This window comes from Electrona antarctica (assembly GCF_951216825.1).
Source record: "Electrona antarctica genome assembly, chromosome: 22".
Classification (NCBI taxonomy): domain Eukaryota; kingdom Metazoa; phylum Chordata; class Actinopteri; order Myctophiformes; family Myctophidae; genus Electrona; species Electrona antarctica.
This window is the reverse complement of record NC_136805.1, coordinates 16855266-16874155: the sequence shown is the minus strand read 5'-3', so window position 1 is coordinate 16874155 and position 18890 is coordinate 16855266. Positions and strand designations below refer to the sequence as shown.

At 44.2% G+C, this 18890-nt stretch overlaps 1 protein-coding gene across 1 annotated transcript; it reads right to left on the bottom strand.

Annotated features, from left to right (window-relative positions):
- Positions 1 to 1009: 1009 nt before the first annotated feature.
- On the bottom strand, positions 1010 to 16713 carry nbr1a (NBR1 autophagy cargo receptor a). The gene is made up of 22 exons (XM_079493391.1): positions 16419 to 16713; positions 15931 to 15993; positions 15708 to 15726; positions 15517 to 15539; positions 14692 to 14874; positions 14148 to 14225; positions 13175 to 13422; positions 12144 to 12266; positions 11183 to 11488; positions 10649 to 10808; positions 9999 to 10244; positions 9048 to 9167; positions 7334 to 7409; positions 7119 to 7229; positions 6273 to 6452; positions 4739 to 4930; positions 4427 to 4596; positions 3786 to 4204; positions 3405 to 3490; positions 2494 to 2581; positions 1527 to 1626; positions 1010 to 1228 (listed from the first exon to the last, which is right to left on the bottom strand). Exons 1-22 carry the CDS (start codon positions 16518 to 16520, stop codon positions 1019 to 1021), a joined length of 3303 nt encoding a protein of 1100 aa, XP_079349517.1. The 5' UTR covers positions 16521 to 16713; the 3' UTR covers positions 1010 to 1018.
- Between the last annotated feature and the right edge of the window lie 2177 nt (positions 16714 to 18890).

The following is an 18890-nucleotide window of genomic DNA, read 5'->3' as shown; positions in this document are numbered from 1 at the left end:
TCTCTAATGCTTATACTCCATCAGCTAATGGTGTCGTATACGCAACAAAGTATAAATCAAGCTTAACCTGTCATGCAGGCGCTGTAGAAAACATATGTCTAAACAAAGTGATCCATTTGGATAATTTTAGTATACATTCCACACGTCAACATCTAAAATAACAGTACTCTGATACAGAAAGAGATTGCATTGTTTAGGCAAGATTCACTACAATAAGAAAAATAAAGAGTTGGAAAGTCCTGCTTGTTCATTGTCCCATACGCGCTGAACTTAATGTCCAGACGCCTGGGAACAGAACCAGCAATGTACCCTAAAATAAAGCTGGCTTTAACGGGGCAATTTCGTTTTTTAAACTGTTGCTGACATTCAGTAATATTCACCATCTCTGTTCCTATTTATTTATTGATGACGTTATTTTACAGAGCAAGAAGAACGTGAAGCCATATAATTCATACAAAGAGGAAAGATCTAGGAAGGTCCACCACCACAAGCCTCTGGTCCTTTTGACCAAGGCATAAAGCTATATGGTGCAGGTAGGGAAGGCAGGGGGAAGGTTTAAGCTACCTAGATTTGACCCAAATCTACAAACAAATGTGTGGTTAAATCCAACACTTGTATGAATCTCATCTACAGGCAAGGAGAGGCTGCGCATGGACACGCCATGGAGAGGAAAACCCTATTTCTTCCTCTTATATTTGTCTTTTCTTATGTCAAGTGACACTGTCCTCAACGGACCAAGCTTCCGTACACTTGCTGCAAACAAACCTATTCAAAGGCATCATAAAATAACAAATGGTATTAGATAAAGCATCAAAACAAACTCAATACTTTTTTCCTTCAAAACATAAAGTCAATTATCTCAAAGACAACAACATTGTGGAGTCCCCCCCCCCCCCCCCCCCTCCCATTCGCTAGTTAGAGAGAGCAAATCTCCTCTTGACATCTCAGATGAAATGCACCCCCACCCCACCACCCTCCACCATACTTTCCAGTTGCCCCCCACCCCCTACCCCCTCCATTAGTGGTGGGCGTCTGCCACCAGGTTCTGGTTCTCCTCGGCCATCTGGACCAGCTCGTTGACGGTGTGCAGCAGACTGTAGCCGTGCTTCCTCAGCAGCCGCTGGTTGAGCCGCTGGTCTCTGAAGCCCATCTCCAGCAGCACCGTCATCATGGAGGGGTCCTGCTTGGCCGGTGCTGCTACCAGCGCTGCCGCTGGATCCACCCCCCGCTGGGAGGAGAGAGGACAGAGAGAGAGATGACAGACCAGAAAACAGGAGGGGAGGATGTGTAGAAGAAAGCGGAGAGGAGAGGACAAGATGGAGTGATGGTCAGAGCAGTCGATGGCGGGCGAGAGAAGGATGAGGTCATCTCACTCTGGCGTTCAGTTGAATGCCTACACATAGTAAAGTCCTCTTCTGTGCTCATTGAATTCTGAGTGTACAAATGGAACCAAACAGACCTGTATTCCGTTCCATTTGTACACTCTCAGAGTGAAATAAACGCTATGGAGTTTCAGAGGGTTGTACCTGTACAGAGCAGTTGGGTCCAGTAAAGAGAGCCTTATAAGCGGACGCTGCCACCGAGAGAGCCCCCTTGACCAGTCCCTCCGTGATGCCTCCCTGACCCCTAGCGAACAAACACAAGATAATAGAAGATTTTAGATTAGCTTTAGCAAATCATTCTATACAACTGTCTATAGTGTACAGTAGGACAGTGGTAAAGAGAGTGCAACCTCTGATCCGAATAGTTATTCTGACTCATTCTCTTTCTGAAATTAAATTGTTCTTGGGAACCTCACTTTGAGAACCACTGCTTTACAAAAAAATCAGTGATTCGGTTTCGGTTCGGTTCGGTTTCATACAAAGTACAAATTGTCACATTTGCATAATTTTTTGTGCACTTTGTTTGTTTATTAACCACATGAACCCTAGCATCCCTATTCTGGACATATCATAACAGACACACATTTGCTGAAAATAGCCGATCTACAAGCTTAAAACACGTCACAGTCGTCACAACATGTCGTGATGGGTTTTGACTTTTGAGCTTGTAGATTTTTGGCAAAGAGATTTGTTGTTGAAGGAAAAAAAATCACACCCGTGTGAACTGAGTGGTGTAATATAGCCTGTCTGACGTAATGAAATCATGTCTGACGTAATGAAATCACATCCGGGTGAACAGGGTGAACATAGCAACCATGCTCATTTTTTCTGCACAAACAAAGCCAGTTGTAGGAGTGGTTTACACCACTCACACCCGGGTGAACAGGGTGAACATAGCAACCATGCAAATTTTTTCTGCACAAACAAAGCCAGTTGTAGGAGTGGTTTACACCACTCAAAAAGTATAGACCCTTTAGGGGACTCTGGTCCGGCAATATAGGGTATAAGTGGCTTAAAGTCTTTGGCGCTGCACAAATGCCTAACTATGTGAATGTGATGTATGGTGAACGTCACACATGGCATGAAACGCTATGCTATGGCGTCCAGGTACCTTGGCTGCAGAGCGTTGCAGGGTCTGGGGTTGTAGGTCTCAAAGGCACTGGATGCTGAGCCCGCTGAGCGTGACAGTCCAGACGATACTGCAGAACACAAAAACACTGTTAGAGGAAGGGGCTTCTTTTCGGGATGTGCGGTAGAGTAGGCTATTTCCTGTTTTTACAGAAGGGATCGAAACCTAACACTTCCTCTTTGGCGGGAGTCAACACAGCACAAGATACATGTATGTCAGAGAGAAATCGACGAAACTGTATTATAGTTCAATATACTGTAGGTATGGTAGCTTAAAACATATATAGTTTTCCGTCATGCGCTTTCCCATTGTAGTTTATGTGAGGTCCTGTTTTTCAATAACTTCAATTCACCAAATAAAGTGCTGATCATAAAAAAACCTGGGTGAAGTGATAATATATTAAAGTCTAACTCCTGTTGATTAGGTGATGTAATGGTGATGTAAAACAAACGGTGCCAACACAAACATTAAACGCCATTAACAATAAAAAGACAATATGACGTAAATGACACATTATGACGTAAATTTTCCCTTCATTCAAATCTTAGATTAAGATTTGTATATTTATATTCCTATACCCAAGTGGGAATCAACAAAGGTTACTCTTTCGTTGGTTTTGAATGATTACCAACACTGGACAGAGATGTTTACACCTTAAATGTCTCACCAAATTTAGAAGGGTACTGTAAGGGATGTACAGGTATGTGATCCCCTACTACTGCCCCAAAAATATACTGTATATAAAGAGGGGGGGGGGGGATTGGAAAAGAGGGGGACTTTCTGGGCATTTGAAAAAAGGGGAATGAGACATTTTCAGACTACTGGGTCCCAATATACCAGGCTCAACATAGCGGGGTGAGCAAATAACTGTAGTGATTTGAAGCAGAACTTACTATTTAGGTGGACGGCCGGTTGTCGTGGCTCATATGCTCCACAGACTGGAGGACTGGGGTCCTCGGCCAGGTACAGAGCCTCAGACCTGAAACACAACCATCAACAGTTCACACCATGTAGGCAGAGTCGGCAGACACAGTCACTAGGTAACACCAATGATTTAACCACCTGATCCCTAGCAACCCTATGCTGGGGCTAACATTCAGCGAAAATAGCATGTCGATAACAGCTTGTGATGCATTGTGAGGTCGGTTCACAATGCATCAGGTCGGCTATTTTTGGCAAAGATGGTGCAGAAAAAAACAGGAGGGGTTGGGCCTAGTATAGAACCTAAGTGTATGGTTTTTAACAAAAATAAATATCCCTTCAGAGCAGCATACCTAGGCGAGTAGAGAGCCGGCGGAGGCAGACTGGGGTCGCCGGGTAGTGGCGGGGACACCACTTCTGGGGTGAGGGTGATGGCGTCCAGGGTCTGTGAGGCACACAGCATTTGGTTGACGCTGCTGTTGACAGGCTGGACGGGGGGCGGCGGCAGCGCGATCGCCTCCTCCAGGCCCTCTGGATCGTCCAGTTCCTCGGAGCATGGCTCTTCCTCCTTCTCTTCTTCTTCTTCTTCCTCCTCCTCCTCCTCCTGCTCCTCCTCCTCCTCTTCCTCTTCCCGGGTAGCTCCCGCAGTGCCAGGCTGCGACAAGGCAGAGCTGTACATGGAATCCCCCAGTGGTCGGCTGGTGTCGAAGCAGTCAGGCAGGACTATGATGTAATCGTCGCAGGACGAGAGCGAGGACGCCTGGCTGCTCACCTGAAGATGACGGGAGGGGATACAGACTGGTTAAGTAGTGAGACGTTTTTCAACTGACCGGGGGAGGCAGTGAGTAGAAGGGAAAAGGTTTTTAAAGATGTTTTGTGACGTACCACCATGCCGAAAACAGAAAAACAGACTAGGTGTGTCCCTCCACACTGTACATGCAGGATAGGTATGACACATACAGAGAGGCAAAGCAAGCTGCTATTTTCCGCTCACCTCATCCCAGTCTTCTTCTTTATCTCCATCAACATCACCATCATCATCTTTATCTTCCTCCTTAGTGTCATTCTTCACCTCCTTCTCAGCCACGGCTGTAGCCTCGCCCTCCTCCATCAGATGATCGTTGACATGCAGGTTTTCAACCTCTGGCACCACCAGAAGAACTTCTAATGGAAAAACATATACATGTATCAAATAAATATTGTCCTATCTTTGAGACGCCACAGATGAATTACTACCAAAGTGATGCACCAGGAATGTGACATGCTCTTGTCTATGAACCCCCCAAAAAAGGGGAATTTATCTAACCAGGTGTATTGTCTTCTTTCTGCTGTGGCAGGTGTTGCAGCTGATGGAGATGCAAGTATGGTGGAGGCGGTGCAACGCACTCCAGTTTCACAGCGCTGATCTCGGCTTCAGCTCCCGGTAACCTCGCTGCCTTCTCAACCTCAAGCACTCTCTCAAAGAAGAGGGCAGGGCCTCGAGATACGAGAGGAAATACTGGAGAGGAAAGAAAGGATCAGCAATTTCACAAAATCCTAACACACACCTAAACTTGTCTCACAGCATACCAGTGTGCCCTGGAACACCATTTGAGAGCCACTGGAGTAGAATAGTGCAAAGTAGAATAAGTACTCTGATAAGCTAGAATTAAATAAAATAGTATACTATACAGTACACAAAATACATTGATTACTTAGTAAATGTTGCAGTCCTGGAATAAATTGACAGAACAATGGTCCAAGGTAAACTCCTTGTGCAATACTGTGTTCAATGACATCATATAGACCTACAGCTATGACTGTTGTACACTGCGTACAACAATGTGTTTGACAACAACAGGATCATGTCACATTCGCTGTCAGGGGAACATGTATAGTATCAGACCACCACAGCAGACGCGCCGGTTCTGAACAATTAATTTTGCTGAAAAGTAGAATTAATTCTTACTGTACTCTATTCCTCAAAAGCAAACCTTTCTGTGTAATCTAATCACACAGACAGTTGTACATTAAAATAATTATTATATTTATTATGAATAATAGGCTGGATTACACTGTGTAACAGTATGCAATTGCTGTATGCTTCTAGACCAGGGGTTTTCAACTGATTGTGAACGAGGGACCATATGCGTGAATGCATCGTTAATTATATAGTGGGGTTATTTTTAAATGTTTGTTTATGCTGTGTCTTAGTTTTGGCCTTTTTAAGTTTATTAAATACGCTTGTTGTTTTTATGTTGCACCACAACTAAGTGACTGAGGGGAAACGGTATTTCATATTCTCTATTTATGTAAGTACATGGAGAAAGTGACAAATAAAGTGATTCCGATTCTGAAATGCAGATGTAATTTTTTTCCCAAATCCTGCCAGAGATGCCCGATCCACACAAATTAGTTCTGCATCCGGTTCAGGGGGATGCAGTCCAAATTAAGCAGTTAACAATAAATTAGTGCTGCACGATTCTTTCCTCCACAATAATTGAGATCATGATTCTCACACGATTCTCATTTTTCATATGAAAATATGTATTACTACATTCAAAATGTGGCACCTACTACCGTGGCTTTAAACAGACAACAACAAAGTGCTTGACTTAAAGCCAACTAGTGCTGCACGATTCTTGCTCAAATTTAGAAATGAGATCGCATATGTCGCAGGTGTCTGAATCTACTAGATCGCGATCTTTTTTTCGATTAATTGTGCAGCACTACAATAAATTACCAGAAAATATTAAAATACTAGAGGTTCTTCAGAGCTAATAACACGAGTTAATGAGAGAATGCATTCATGGCTTGAATCTCACAATCGACCACCTAGTATATTGGCTCCTGCCCCTTACCCCGTGTTGTACGGCCGCTGTGCGTGGCCCTGCCAGGCGGTTTGTGGTCAGGGGCCTCCTCCAGGGTGAGGGAGCGAATGACGGTCTCACAGAGAAACTGGGCTCCGCTTATCTCCTCGTCCCCCTCCTCGTGGCTCATAGCTTCCACTTGGGCTTCTTGTTGGGGCCCTACGTTCACTCCTGGACCAAACACACGGGACATCATAAATACATTCCCGTTAATTCCACCCCCCCCCCCCCCCCCTTCTGTAGCATTGCGCTATGCTAACACTGCTCCCACTTCTATCTCCAAATGCCACGGTGCTCCACGCCCCTCGCGCAACATTGTTCTGTGCTCTGGCATCAACGTAGGCTTCTTTTACCACCTTCAACGTGCTTGCATATTTATATTTACTTTATTTTCGCCAATATCAACACATAATGTAACATCGCGCCGCAATTTCCTTCTTCCGATTGATTACGCCCGATCACGTGACACGCATGTCCATGTTGTACAATGCATGTTGGGTTACAGGTGCATGATGGGAAGCCGGAAGTGTGTGTGTGTGTGTGCATCGGATCGCACTGCGACACACACGTGTGGCCCGGAGAAACAACAACACGGAATGCGTGGCGTTAGACTCGCAAGAATTGTAGTACTATTACATTTGCAGTATTTTATGGATTCCCTTAGGATATATGGAGGGATATTGATTGATTATAAAATATGTAAATCTAGGGAAGGTTTTACCGAGCACAAATGCTTTTTTCCCTGCAATATCACTACACCGTCAGCCATAGATTTATGAACATGTACATGAACATGAACTACACAGTAACATGCTCTGCTGTCGCACACCCACTTACCGAAAAGGTTTCTGACCCCTTTGACCTCTGTGCTCTCTTTCGTGAGTGGAGGGTCGACCTTCTCCAACACCAGTGCATCATGGGGCAGGGGCGACATGCAGGGTGTCAAATCTAGCAAAGAGGTGGAGCAAATATGACCAGAGTGTTTAAGATTTATAACTAAGCAAAAAAAAGGAAAAAAAGACCATATCAATAACTATACACATTTAACTTACCCACTGGAGTATTGTTAGGAACTTTCTCCAACTCTTGCACAATGTTTATATCCAGTAATTCAAATGACAGCAGGTCCTTGGAACACAAAATAGGTGTAATGTTTATTAAGGCTGAGGCATTGAGCGCATACAAAGACACATTCCATTTTACAGGAATACGTTAGCCCCCCCCCCCACACACACACAGGTATGTATTTTAAAACGCAGCTTTTTCCGTTGTTAAGTGGATCTGTCCACATGCAAACGCAATCTGTCATCTCACGACTGGGAAATGGTGTCCTAATGTGCGATTTGGGAAACAGTGTGAAAGAAGCCCCCTCACATTAGTGCTGTTTCTTTAAAAACACTATGTAAAACTAGAAAAAGTGCCCTTCTGGGCACAGGTCTCCACCAGGAGGATAGGAGTGTGTGTGATGTTTGGCAAAATGTTTAGGAGTAATATAAACATGTTTTTTTTTACAACAATTTTCTTCATTTTGTTGAGGAAATGCAGAGCCAGATCACTCATAGCATAGCTGAGGATAGGATTCTGGATAAGCAGCATTTTGTACAAAACGGGCTACTCCTGAAAACTTTGGAAGGCAATCTTAGCTAATCAGTGTAGAATCTGATAAATCCAACATGCTCGTCTTGATCACATGACTACAGAGATCATGTGTACCGATTTGCGTGAGATTTGGATGAAATCTGTGCGACTAACATAAACAATGCGTTTTGCAGAAATCAGCCTCATGGTGGCGCTATAACTGGCAGATGTGGAGGGATGCAGGGAAAATGTTTTTCCATGGCCTCTAGGGAGTGCACATACATAAGTTGTCTATGCAGTTATAGGTAAAAACAGGAATTGGCCTGTTATAGCGCCACCGTGAGGCTGATTTGGGGAAAAATAGTGGCATGTCGTCCTCTGCCTAGTGGAAATGTGCGTGCATAATTTCATGGAAATTGGACACTGTGTTTGTGATTTGTGGCACTTTGTTCGAAACGGACCAATCATGTGAGCTTTGGAAGCCAATCTTAGCCAATCAGGATGGAAGATGGGAAATTGTGCAGATCTGTGTTGATCACATGACTATGGAGATAGTGTATACCGAATTGTGTGATGTATGGATAAAATGTGTACGAGTTATCTACAGAAATGTGTTTTGCCTAAATCGGCCTCATGGTGGCGCTATAACAGGCCATTGAGGAATATTTGGGGCAGAGGTTCGTCGTTGGCATCCAGGGAGTGTGTGTGCAAAGTTTGGCATGGATCGGGCCAACGGTGCCGGAGATTAGCTGATAACGGACGGACGGAAGGACGGACGGAAGGAAGGACACACGGACGGAGTGCAAAACATACTCTCTCCCCATGCCTTCGGCCTGGTGGAGACAATTATGATGTTTTAGTAATATTGATCCCACTGTTCAACATACTGCCAACCAGGTGGAGAAATCAGATTGAAGCTTTAACATTTGCTTTATGAAATATCCAAGATGCTTCATCTGCACATATAGTTTGACCATTTCCAATGCTCCAATATTATTAAGATAATAACCAAAAGTAGCCAATCTTCAAGCTCTCAATGCACCTGCGATTTTGTAGATCGGCTTTCCCTGCGCAACATGCGTCCGTAGAAGACACTTGCTGGCTTCTGAAATCAGTCGTGGCGACTGAGAACATTAATCTGCATGCTCTTGCTTTGTGTGCGTGCGCGTGTGTCTGCCGTGTGTGTACCTGTGCAGTGAGCAGATCAACTGATGGGAAGTAGTAATCTCTGTGTGTGAGGTCTACTGACAGCATGTCGTCCCTCGACCTCTTCCTCTCGTCCTTCTCTGTTGGCCTCATCTCCTCCTTCTGGTACGCACACGCACACGCACACGCACACGCACACACACACACACGCACACGCACACACACACACCAAGTAGTTTTAAATAGGGGAGATTGTTTCCTAATGCATTGTGATTTGGGAGCGCTCCTAGCCTCCTACAGTCTTTAAAAATGTAATGTATACTATATCAACGGCTCGATTATCCACTTAAACCAATAAGCCCTATTTTATACTTTGTCGCACAACGGTGTCGTGCACAAATTATGAAAATAGCAGAACTACAAGCTCACAACAATGTGCAGCGCGTGGTTGAGCTTGTACATCGGTTATTTTCACATTATTTTGAAGGTTTTTGAAACGTTTTGACTATAATGACTTGATTATTTATCGATTATTTTATTTACATATCGATTACTGATTATTATTTTCTTTTCTTTTTTTAAGATATTTTTGGGGGCTTTTTGCCAGGAAAGGGGGAGAGACACGCAGCAAAGGTTGTTGGGATCGGGACTCAAACCCGCGACACGCTGTCAGGCTGGATTACCAGCCGCGGTGCCCGGACCGCTAGGCCAGCCCGGGCCCGATTATGATTTTCTAAACTGTTGCGTCCCTAATGCAATGATGATCAGGCTGGCCTGGGCCATTGCTCAGTGGTCCAGGCACCTTGGCTGGCAATCCAGTCTGGCAGTGTGCGCGGGTTCGACTCCCTTTACTGCATGTCTTCCCCCCATCTCTCTCCCTATTTCCTGTCAGCCTACTGTCTGTAAAATAAATAAAATAAAGGCGAAAGCCACAAAAAAAAAACATTAAAAAAATGTGGTGGTTGTGGTGGCGGTGGGAGGGGGTAGACTTGCCAGTCTCTTGCTCTGATGGCCGAATGCGTCGCGGCTGCCGGGGTCCACCAGGATGCTGCACCAGACACGCGGGCCGAACTGGGCGCCGCAGTGCGCCAGCCTCCAATGGGACGTGTACGTCCCCTCCATCACTGGGGCCACAAAAGCCACACTGACCACGCCCACCTGTCCCGGCTGCAGCAAGGGGACGGCCACCTCGCGCTTCTCCTCCGACGCCAGGCCCAGGTTACCCCACATGAACTTCAGCTGGGTGGAGGAGGGTGGGGTTGGGGCGGATGAGGCACATGGACACACAAACACACACAACAGGAGTAACCAACCATAACGGACACACAGACGTGCACACACGAGCACAGAACACACAAGGACGGAGTCGACATGCACCGAGATGGTGTGGGGGAGGGGGATGTACAGAAAGAGTGACAAGACAAAAAAAACAAATCGAAACAAAAGACTGAAACCCAAATACCGATTCAACTCAACGTAAAAAGAATCATGATGGGCTCAGACAAAAAGAATAGAAGAGGCATTAGGTTGGATAAGAAATCTGTTGTTAGAGGATGAAATAAGTAGGTAGCAGAGTGCAATAACAGTGGCATAGAAGAGCCTGTCCGCTTAGTGGAGGGGTGGGTGGGTGGGTGGGGGGGTACCTTAGTCTCTGAGGTCCAGCTGATAGTGCCTGAGTTCCGCATCTTCCAGTATTTGATGAACTTGGTACCGGGCTCCAGACGGGTGCCGTCGGGCAGATTTTCATCCAGAAACAAGGCAGCCATAGTTGGCACCAAGGAGGTGTGCGAGACCCCGGGATCCCTGGTTTCAAGTGTACAGAGCATTGTTGAAAAACAGCCCTGGTTTCTTATGAGACCCATCTATTTTGTTCTCTACGAATCAAAAAAGCAGGATCCCAGATTTTTTTTTGCAGCTCAAAAGCAAATTCTTTTTCTTAGAAAATCTATGAAGCAGCAGGCAGCAGCAGTTTTCACATTGTGAGGTAGTTCCATCATTTTTCCACCACCAGAGCAGCCAGCGATACACTCATACAGACTAGATTACAAAGATGGCATATTTGGATTTTTTTTTCCTTGAGAAAAAAAAGACTTTTTTTTTTGTATTTTTTTTTTGCATCCATGCTGGGCATACAAGTGCCCAGCACTGGCGGACGCGCTCCCCGGGGTGGCGCTTACTCTGGACTGGAGGCCTGGGGGTCAGGGACCGGGGCCGGAACGGGACCTTGGGGATGGGCTGGACCTGAGGTTGTTTCTGGAGCGGCTGCGGGAGTCAGGGGCAGGGCTGGGGCCTGGGTGGAAGCTGACGCCATGTTTGTCGGATTGCTCCTGCCGGAGGTAGAAGGCCCGCTCCACTGCAGGCCCCTCTTTTCAATTCTCAATTTCTTCTTGATCTCTTTCACCTCGGCGCGCAGCTGTCGACGCTCGGCTTTGAGGCGCTGCCGCTCAGCCTTGCGTACCGTCCTGTCTCCTCGCCTTGGGAACCTGGTTTGACATATTAATCAATAAGGTCCACCTGTTCACCCTTTTCATTCAAGTTTATTCTTCCCATAGACAAGAGCATCTAGAATAATGCATCAGTTACTGTAAACTGGCTGATACAATGCACTGTTGACTATTGAATTAGTGAGTATTTCTATCTTTCTTAATTTCGTACTCCATTGCTGTGAAGTACGCACAAAGAAATCTGGCCCACACAAATTGGCATTTTGACCAATTTGTCCCACAAACTAAATATTTTTGATGCCTCTGTACTACAGGGTTGTAATATCTTCTCACAAGCACATCTGGCATGATGATGCTTTCACATGGCCACAATCACCGTTTCCATGATCACTGGAAAGTCTGAATGCACTTAATTTACCACCAACTCTCTGAAGATGTTTGTGAATTGGATTTTTTGTTGTTTGTTTGTTTCTCATTTGCATAGAAATGTCTGCATATGACCTAATTTAAACACGTACAAATAGGACATGCATGCTATTTGCTTGTCCAGACTCCAGAGTAGTTAGGGGTGTATTTCCGCTTTTGGGGTGTTTTGAGAATGAGATGGTTTCATTTTGTCTTATGTTATTATTTAGTGGACCGCAATCCTTTTGTGAATTCTCTCCTGTGTGTTCTTTATATCTGGCTGACTTACCTCAACTCTCCAGACATCCCCCCATGCTCAGGGATAGAGAGAGGGGTCTTGGTTCTCACCAGGTTGTGACTGGGGTCATGGTTATGCCTGCACATCTCACACAGGATGCAGGATGGGCATACACTGAACAAGGGGCGGGGAGGGACAACACAAAAAATAAAAATGATATGAATAGTAGGGCTGGGTGACATGGACAAAATCAAGTATCACAATATGTTTGTAATCTGAGTTCAAATATATTCTAAAATCTATTACTGTTCAAAATGTTACAAGTCCAACTTTTGGCCTGTGTTATTGCACATTACGTCCACAAGAGGGCAAACCAATACAACAAGAGACACATCTAGTAATAGGTGCATTTTATTTGAGCATAAACATGAACGTTTGACACAACATTTGTGATGACTTGCTTTTAAAATCTACATACAGTTAGAATGCTTTGGTTTAAATAGAATTAGGCCACACAATTTGAGAAATTTCACTTGAGTGCATGTTTTCAAGATGTTGCTAGTGATGTGAAATGGCAGGCCATCTGTAGCTTACATACAACTTTGTCTCAAGGTTCCACAATTTTGCCTTTTACTGACCAAGAACCGAAGTACTTCCAATGGGGCTTTTCAGATTGCTCAGTGCTGATCATGCTCTCCGCGGCTGAGCTCATTTATGAACTCTCTGCCATGCTGCTGCTGTTGAATTATTGGCTGTTTTCAGCTCAACGAATATGCCTGAATTAATATTTAAATCTGATATTAAATGAAAGTGTCTGTCCAGTACAAACATAGCAACGACCTACATACAGCACCGTCCGTTGGGGACACACTAAATTGCGAGATGGTTTATAACATACAACCCAAGTTCAAAGGAGGATAGACACTTTTTTACAATTCTAATAGCATTCACTAATGAACCATCGTTTGACAGCCCTAAAACACATAAAAGGTTTTGAGATTCCATTTTGTTCAAATTTTGTCTCATGCTCAATGTCGTCCACATCTTTTCACAATGCAAAGCATCTGAGGGGCTTGGTCTACCTGCATTTGTAGGCGCCCTCGGAGGTGAGTTTGTTGCAGCTGCTGCAGTTGGGAGTGTAGCCGAGAGACCCATTAGAGGTAGAGAGTCCAGCCCTGGGCCCTGTGGCCCCAACTGTAGCACCACCTGTGGCCCCACCCAGGGCCCTGGGGGTCACGTGGGTCCTTTCAGTGGCTTTGTGGGTGCAGCACTGACCGGAAAAGTCATTACACATCCTTTCCACTACCTCCTTGACCACCTCGTCCTTGAACTAGGGAAGAAGGGGATTTAAGGTTGAATGTGAATACAAAAAAAACCCTTAGTAGCAGGTAAAGTACCTGCACACGGCCAGCTAACTCAAATTGCACTGGATGAGATATTGTTGACCCGTAGAGGTGATTTTCCACAAAAAGTTCAGATTTGTTGAATTTTGACCGTAGTTACCGCTAACTGCTTCCAGTGACATTACAGCTTCACATGACATAAAATTGACGATGATGGAGAAACATGGGAATCCCATGTCTTTCAAAATGTACCAAACGTTATTATAACATAACTACCCAAAACTACCCTTCACATCTGGAGTCGTTAATAGCGTTTTGTTTTTTAAATACCCAATAGTCATGTTACCATGGTGAGGACGCGGATGAACTACTCTGTGCTCCACTTTAGCTGTGAGTGAAGAGCAGACTGCTCGTGTAAGCTAGCCTGGAAGTGAGCATACAACACACGTCAGGCTTATGCCACTTTTAGAAATGAAAACAAAACGTAGTAGTATTAACCACATGAACACTAGCATGAACATTCGGCATAAATGGCATATCTACAAGCTCACAATGTGCTTGTAGATCAGCTATTTGTAGTGAAGATATTTGGTGTAGCGGGGGGGGGGGGGGAGGAGGGGGCCTAGTATAGACCCCTGGGGGACTCCTGTCAACCAAGAATATAGGGTTTAAGTGGTTCATTTGTGTTTATATTTCAGTAGTAAAACCTCACCTTCTCCATATAAGATCTGAACCATACCGGCGGCGGTTCATCCTCTGATCGGTTGCCTTTGGTGTCCTTTACAGCCACCTGTCACACAGAACAGACACAGCCTTTACACAAATGTATGAAGCTTAAAAAAAATATATATATATATAATACACACACATATAGTATGCTTAAGAACTAGGGCATGACTGCATTTGGGTCATGATGACATCCAAATACAAGAGCTTGGTTCTACTTGTGCGCTCAATTTACAGTTTGCTACATGAATGCAAACACCATGAAAGTTCATTATCCGAGTATTATACAATCCAATTCACCCAAAATAAAAATAAAAAATGTGGGGCAAATACAGTGAAGGTATTTCATAAATCACAGGAGTCATCAACAGGAGTCCTTAAACCATACAAGATACTGAAACTGATTCTGGAAATAGACAAAACAGAAATTCACCATGTGGTTGCTGGCATATCACTGGAGCTCAAAATAAAGCGTATGTATATAAATAGAAAACTCTACAAGAATGTCACCATATGCATTTTTTCCTTACAGCTTCTCTCTCAGGGGTGACCTGCGTGCCTTTCTCCACCGTCTTGACCCTGGAGGGGTAGGGTGGAGCGGGCCGGAGATCCCCTTTTAACTCCTTCACCTCCGTCTTCAGTGGGCCTCCGCAGGCCTGACCCTTCATCTTGTAAACATTCATGTGCAACTGGTTGCCCTGCTTCTCTGCACTCTGCTTGTGAAAAACAAACATTAAGCACATACCATTGGAGCTCTGTACAATTAGCCAAAGCCACAATAGAGAGTATGCACGTGACATCATCATCATACCCGGAAGTTATACTGAGTGGCAAAAAACTACTTTCTGGCCTTGACACAAACAGAAAAGTCCTATCTGATTGCATTAAACTACATTAAACAACGCTAAACTCACTGTATTGATGCACATAGGCAGCGCATACCCTCTATATAGAGATCATGTGTTGGACATGGACACTCAGGTGTGAGTGTCTTAAGAAAACCATTCACGAGGAGAACGTGAGGAGTCCGATGAATTGAATATGAAGGACCCCCGTGGAAACAAGCCATATGCTTTCTTGGGTTTGTTATCTGCTTAGCAGAACTTGTATTGAACTGTACTTTACTGTGATGTTTTCCGCAAACTGTTAATAAAGTAATCAATCTATCAATGTCTGAGTAATAGAGTACCTAATGCTCATGTGCTTGTCATTTTGTGATGGTGACATCATGACTCTTGTTGGAACATGGAATCAACTTTTATTAAAAACAGAAAGACAATACAACCTGACTGTAGGGATGAGATGATGTTAAATCACATTTGATATATTATATATTATTATGCAATATTCAATACCTTGACAGCTTCTTCATATTCCTCTGGAGAGAAAAAAGTAAATAAACAGTCAAGACATGGTTTAAATACTGAAGAACAGTGCAATGAGTGCATCAAAGACAAAAAGTACACCTTTGAATATTCCATACTTTTATCATATAGCATATTAACAGAGAAGACAGAAAACCGATCTATTAATTATCTTTGCATACCTTGGCTGTTTATGCAAATCTGAAACAGGAGAGAGACAATTATAGTCAAGTCGTGTTGAGCATAAAATAATAGTAGACAACTAACCTAGAGATAGCATGGTTGCATTGTGCCAACACCACAAGCACAAGCTCAGTTCAGTCGAATAATAATAATACATGTACGACTGTGTAATAGCAAGGACAGGACAGCATGCCATAATAACCACTTTGCCCTTCTTCTTACCTCTTCATTGTCTTCATCAAAATATTTCACTTGAAAGTGGCTGATCCCGAACGAAGCTTTAATCTGAAAATATCATTAGAAAGAAATCATGGATTAATAATAATAGCAAAACCAAAAATAGATACAGATCATGAAAATATACAACGTGTTCTATTCAACCACAGAGACACTGACTGACTTCATTATTTGGTCAAACTGACAATGATAGCAACAACATGGCAGAATGTCCTTCAAACGGTCCATTTGTTTTGTGCTTAAAGCCTCATTGTCGCTTGCCAAAAACAGAGAGAACAGATCTACAAGCAACGCGTCGCGTTCTAGATCCGTTGTAGATCTGTCCTGTCTCTCTCTCTCTCTCTTTTTTGCAAGCGACACCGTCGTACTGGGGAGTCAGTTGGATAAGCGAGGCTTCGGGGCCTTCTCTCTCCCTTCTCTTCTTCACCAAACTGCGCCAGCGCTCTAGCCTGCCTGCCTGCCTGGCTGCTCACCCAGGCTTCCACCGAGTCCCACTCCGATGTGTCCACGTCTGGAGCGAGGAATCTCTTCACGTTCCCCCTGAAATTCACTTTAATGGTGACGGGGAGCCCCATGGCGGCGGTTGGGTTTTTATAATAACCGAGCGCCGGTTATTATCATCATTTGCTGCTTGGGAAATCGCACGGAACAATTTGATCCGATCCCCCCCCCCTTCTTCGTTTCTGTGTTTTCTCTCTTTGCCCTCCTCGATTACCTCCTCTTGTTTACATCGTCAGCTGCGTCTGAGAAAAATACGATGACGCGTTTTTTTTCTTCTTCTTCTTCCTCCTCCTCCTCTCGGCTCGTTTGTAGTTTTTTATCGTGGCGGGTTCGGGTTGCAGCCAGCCGTTGTTTTGGTGGTGCATATGCAGCCGACTACTGAGTAGAGATGTTTAGGATTTAATTTACTTGACATAATGAACTACTCTGACTGACATGCAATTTGGGTCAAAAGTCTTCAAAAGCGGTCTCAAATTGCGCAAATAGCTCAAAGCTCACAGAGCTTTGTTTGATTGCTTTATTGAATATTTTATTTACAATGATCACCTTAAAAGGAATATCACAAAAAGCCCTGGGGGCTTAAGTTTCCATTGCAGCGTGTAAGATGTATAAATACAGAAATAACGTTTCATAATATTATAATAATATTGAATTTCATTTGAGGAATCGCGCATGCGCGTGCTCAACTTTGTCATTTGTGTGTGTGTGATTCTACTCAAACTGTCATTGATCTCATTCTGTCCTCGGACAAATCCAGAATCTCCAAGAAAGGGGTTATTGTATGTGGGCTTAGTGATCATTTTATGATATTCTGTACCCGCAAAATACAAAAACTTAAGACCGGCTGCCACAAAACAGTCATATCAAGGGACCTCAAAACCTACTCTAGTGAGGTCTTTAACCAAGTATTGGAGAGTCTGGATTGGTCCGATGAGCTTGAATGCACACATGTCGAAGAAGCTTGGCTTGGCTTCAAAACCAAATTTACATCAGTACTGAACAACATGGCTCCTTTGAGAACCACCAGGGGCAAAACCCGCTCGGAACCATGGATGAATTCGGACATACTGGCTGCAATGAAAGCCAGAGACAAAAAATGCTCTGAGGTTCTAAAATGCAAGTCAAAGCTAGCCAAGCGCTTCGACAGTGTTCGCCAAGCTCGTTTGAACAACCTAAATACACAACGAATCAAACTACGAAACAGTGTAACTGCCATGACCAAATCAGCTAAAAGTAACTTCATTAATGATAAAGCTGAGGAAAACAAAAACAACCCTCATGAGCTCTGGAAGCTACTAAACAATACACTAAGCTATGGTCAGAAACTAAAAACCAGATTTTCGAACATAAACATCAAATCTGACAACACTCTCATCACTGACAACCTTGATGTGGCCAACTACTTGAATATCTTCTTTACAAACATATCAACAACTCTGGTTAACAAACTGCCCTCCCACTCTGGGCTCTTTGGTGTAGAGCACATTACAACCTTCTACAAAAACCTAGGTGTTTGTAAAGACGATTTTAAACTAGTTATGGTAACAACTGATGAGGTAATTAAGAAACTGAGTGCCCTCCAACCCCACAAGGCCACAGGCCATGACAACATTCCCTCCAAATTTCTCAGAGACTCAGCCATCTCTATAGCTCCAATCATCACCCACATAGTAAACCTCTCCATCAAACAGGGACAGGTCCCCCAAGATTTCAAACTGGCCAAAGTAACCCCCTTGCACAAGAAAGGGAGTAAATTAGACCCCGGCAACTACCGCCCTATTTCTATTCTTAGTTCCATCTCGAAAGTGATGGAAAAAATAGTCTATGAACAGGTTGAAAAGTATCTTGCCACTAATAAATTATTGTACGAGTTCCAATCTGGCTTCAGAACATCCCACTCCACTGACACATGCCTCCTCTATTTGAGCGACCACATCAAACAAGAGGTGGACGCTGGCAAATACTGCGGCATGGTCATGCTGGACCTCCAAAAGGCTTTTGACACCGTGAACCACTCCATACTGGTTAACAAGCTAAAAGCAATTGGTTTCGATAGCACATCAGTGAGCTGGATGCAATCCTACCTGGAGGGGAGAGAACAGATGGTGGAAGTGAACGGAACACTGTCCCCCCCCCTCCCAGTGAGCTGTGGCGTTCCACAAGGAAGCATACTAGGGCCTCTACTGTTCCTAATATATGTAAACGACATGACTTCAGCCTGTGACTGCAACTTGTTCCTGTTCGCAGATGACTCAGCACTGCTGGTCTCGGACAGGGACAAACTGCAGGTTGAAAATGCCCTCAGCTCTGAACTCGGTAGAATCTGCACCTGGCTCGCTGATAACAAACTATCTTTACACCTGGGAAAAACTGAATCCATTCTCTTTGGCTCTATTAGTAATCTCAGCAAGGCAAATGGCTTCTCGGTTAGAGTGGGTGACAAT

Bases quoted from the DNA above. Each gene is read 5' to 3' on its own strand.
- nbr1a (XM_079493391.1), bottom strand. From the start codon at position 16,520: ATGGGGCTCCCCGTCACCATTAAAGTGAATTTCAGGGGGAACGTGAAG. The intron at 11,489-12,143 runs GTAAGTCAGCCA...ATGTCAAACCAG, and splicing joins GGGATGTCTGGAGAGTTGAG to GTTCCCAAGGCGAGGAGACA. The intron at 10,809-11,182 runs GTAAGCGCCACC...ACTTGAAACCAG, and splicing joins CCCCAGGCCTCCAGTCCAGA to GGATCCCGGGGTCTCGCACA.